Below are 3,720 nucleotides of genomic sequence, written 5' to 3' on the forward strand. Positions count from 1 at the left end.
CATAATTTCGTCTCTAATTAAACAAATAAATAAAAGAAATTGGAATCCCGAAAATATCCTTAGACCATCCGATCCGGAATTAGAAGTGACAACCGAGCGGCGAAAGCAGCACCGAAGCGGCGGCGGAGGAGAAAGCAATGGCGTCCGGCTGGGGAATAACGGGGAACAAAGGAAGATGCTACGATTTCTGGATGGATTTCAGTGAATGTATGTCTCGTTGTAGAGAACCCAAGGATTGCGCTCTTCTCAGAGAAGACTATTTCGAGTGTCTCCACCACTCTAAAGAGGTCTCCTTTTCTCCGATCCTTGTTTTTTTCCTTATTTTTCTGCGATCTGTTTTGCTTTGTTTCAGTGTTTATGCAAGGTTTTGGTTGTAATTTTTGCGGTTCCTGAAATGATTAGTTTAACTAGGGCTCTTTTTGGTGGGATTTTGTGTATCAAACTGAAGAAGTTAATTGGAGCTTCGAGATGATATTGGTTGGAGGTCTTATGGACGATAAATTGCTGAAAATGTTTTAGGGAGCTGGCATAGGGGAATAGAAGTAAAAAAAGAAACTAGTTCTACATTTCTTCGCTGTCTACTGGATTTCTGTCGTATATTGAGCGAAGCGGTTGGTTTCAGTAACTCAATAGGTTCTCGGAAAAAGTTATTGGATGAAAAGAAGCTAAAGAGAGGTGATGAAGGAGATATTTTGAGAATAAGGGAACTGTGGGCAAACCCCGTTTCTTGATGCAACAAGCTTAGTGCACGCTTATGTGAGCTGTTCATGTAAAGGAAAGTACCTGAAATGATATGAAATGTACTATAGTTGGTGTGCCAGATACTAAAAGAAGTAAGATTAGCTAGCTATGGGTCATCTGATCTCAAAAGAAATGAAAAGCGGTTGGCTGGGATGTGAAGTTACACTCGAGATGTTTCATAACATGGACACGAATAAAATGCACTGACAGGATCTGGAAGTTTACCATGAAAGTGTAGGGTTGTTAATATCTGATTGTGCTCAGTTTTATCTTGAGAATACTTTTTGGGAGTCCTCTTAGTCCTTTTCTGTCCTTGGAAATTTGTACTTCATTCCAACGTTGTTCAAAATGATCTTCTCTTAGGTGCCTTACAAGAAGCTGAAGGGTTGTCTTGTGTTTGATAGGCATTCAACTCCAACAGGGATGTATAGCCAACTGCCATTTCTATTATTTTCTCTTTTTATAGCCAATGCAATCCTTGACTGTCACGTAGGATGTGATAACAGTAATAGATAGATGTGTGTGTTACATGTACTTAAAAGTCTGAAATGTAACTAAATTTAGCCATAAAGATCATTCTGTTTGTTAGAGTTGCAGAACATTGAACGTTTTGTTTCGCTAGAGGACATTTTTATTTAACTTGAAATAGGTCCAACACTCTTGTGAAAGGTAATGATTATGAAAATTTTAATTTTAAGGGGGCAATGTTGTTATAAAAGGGAGTGCACACTTTAGCTTTGGGAGGGGATTTTTTTTTTGGGGGGGGGGGGGGTGTGGAGAGAGCAAGTATGATGTAATTGAAAGAATTTCCAAATTTTCTGAACCTACATTGTGATTTTATCAAAGTTGAGTTGGGGGTTTTTGGTGGGGAAGGTAATTGCGCAGGCTCAACAGTATCTGGTTCTGGCACTGGTTCTAACCATCTTTTTTTTGCTTAAGTAAATAATATTGCTTTTGCTGCAGTTTCAACGTAGAAACAGAATCTACAAGGAGGAGCAGAGACAGCTAAGAGCAGCTACGCAGAAAGGTGAGGATGGTGGACATGGTGGAAGTCATCACTGATAAATGTATTTTGAGAGGGTGGGCGGTAAATGTTCGACTACTGAATCTTTTGAAATAATTGCCAAATCAGTTGTATTTTTCTTGTCAGCGATGGAAACAAAACATTTTGTATTTGTCAATTGTCTTTGTTTCTTGCAAGATACAACAAATTTCCTTGCAGAGGAAGATACATAGTTATTTCTTTGGTTTATGGATGAGTGCTGATAAAATAACCATAGACACATAAACTACTTATGTTGAATTTCAGAAGGTTTCACCTGGGTAGCTTTTACTTTCAGCAATCGCAACCTGTGAGGTAGAGAATTCTTTTGCTTTTTTAGGATGCAAGATATGTATTGGCTGCATAACCAATCATAGAAGCTTATCGTGTCCAGTCTGGTGATCTGGATGCTATAGCATTTCAAAGAAAACTTATTATTGATGTTAGAAATTTGAAGCGAATGAGAATCAAGTCATTATTTCTGACCAGTAATAAAATGGATGTGCACCGAATTGAGTTTTGAGATTGGTTGTCTGCCAATCTGCATAGCAAAGCTTATCAGGATGCGCGGGATGTAGTGCTCTCTGTTAGGTGTTTCACATTCTTGCTAAGTTAATTAGTGTGCTAATATTACACAAATCAGAAACTGACAGAGTGGTAATATTTCATGGATGGTTCCTAGCTGATAATTTTTAAATTCAGAAAAATGACTCTGCGAAGTGATGGGTAAACCTTGAAAAACTCAGGCAACTTTCAATGCTAATGAAACCTTGAAAAAAAATGTTATGGAAAACCTTTGTCTTTCTCTTGGAATGTTGTTCGGAGAAACATATCACCAGCAATTATGCACTCTCCAAATGCATTTCATCTTGGGAGGCTCTTTGATTCGTGCCCATGAAACCCTGTTGCCAACTTATCCCCATGACAAAACTAAGGTTCGGCCAAAAAGGCTCAGTTAGAGTTTCAGGCAATATATTCTTAGTCTCTGTCTGGTCAGCTAGAAGAACAAGCGTCTTCAAATTCTCGTACCGTAAGCCACTAATCAGTACTTCATCAGGAAATCCAATTTCCTCACAAAAGGAAACTCAAGCGGATGCTTGGCAAGTTGGCGTCCACTTTACTGTATTACTACATGACAAGGTTGATAGGTTATCAAGGCTGAATAATTGATTCCAGGACAAGCTTTCCTTCCCACCCCAAATGGCTACAAATCAAAACTCGTTTCCTCTTCACAGAATTCATGCAGCATTGATGAAGAAGCTTGTTTTTGCTGGAATTCATAGCATCCAGTTATGTAGCTCTCTTGCTTCTCTCTAGGGAGTAGGAGCCAGTAATGCAGCTACTGAGTGCAGCCTTGTTTGACCCTTTTTATCACCAGCTTAAATACCAGAATTGTGAAAGTTCAGTTTCTTCCAACTACGAAGTTTTCCCATACGAAGTTTTCTTATACTTTAGTATAGTTGAGATATGTTTATGTAGATTTTCAATCTTAAAATATGTGCCCGTGGATTCGCATCATATGATAATCCAGATGAGAGAAACACCGTGCGGGAGGAGGCAACATTCATTCTAAGATTGCATAGAATCTTTGTAAATGTGCTTCAGGGAACTTTCAAGGAGGACATGAAGGAAAATGTGTATACGCATCACAAGAACACCTTTTACATTTTCATCATTGCTGATTGTTGATTGACTTGGATCTTCCTGAATACGAAGCAAAACCTCAACAAAGTCTTCATATTCAGGCTCAGAAATCTCGGGATCAAGATGCTCCTTTATTACTCCGTTGAGGAAGCTAACGAGTTCCCTAACAGTTCTTCTCTGGCCTCCCATAAAACCACTTTAACCATGCCATCCATCCATAGAAAGAAATCAGCAATGTCTACTCCATTAAGCAAGTCTTGTTTATCATGTTTATGTCCCCCAGCACGTGATGA

At 38.8% G+C, this 3,720-nt stretch overlaps 1 protein-coding gene across 1 annotated transcript; it reads left to right on the plus strand.

Annotated features, from left to right (window-relative positions):
* On the plus strand, window positions 1-2,044 carry LOC113738523 (NADH dehydrogenase [ubiquinone] iron-sulfur protein 5-B-like). The gene is made up of 2 exons (XM_027265762.2): window positions 1-287; window positions 1,705-2,044. Exons 1-2 carry the CDS (start codon window positions 138-140, stop codon window positions 1,801-1,803), a joined length of 249 nt encoding a protein of 82 aa, XP_027121563.1. The 5' UTR covers window positions 1-137; the 3' UTR covers window positions 1,804-2,044.
* Window positions 2,045-3,720: the final 1,676 nt, after the last annotated feature.

This window comes from Coffea arabica, chromosome 4c, assembly GCF_036785885.1.
Source record: "Coffea arabica cultivar ET-39 chromosome 4c, Coffea Arabica ET-39 HiFi, whole genome shotgun sequence".
Taxonomy (NCBI): Eukaryota; Viridiplantae; Streptophyta; class Magnoliopsida; order Gentianales; family Rubiaceae; genus Coffea; species Coffea arabica.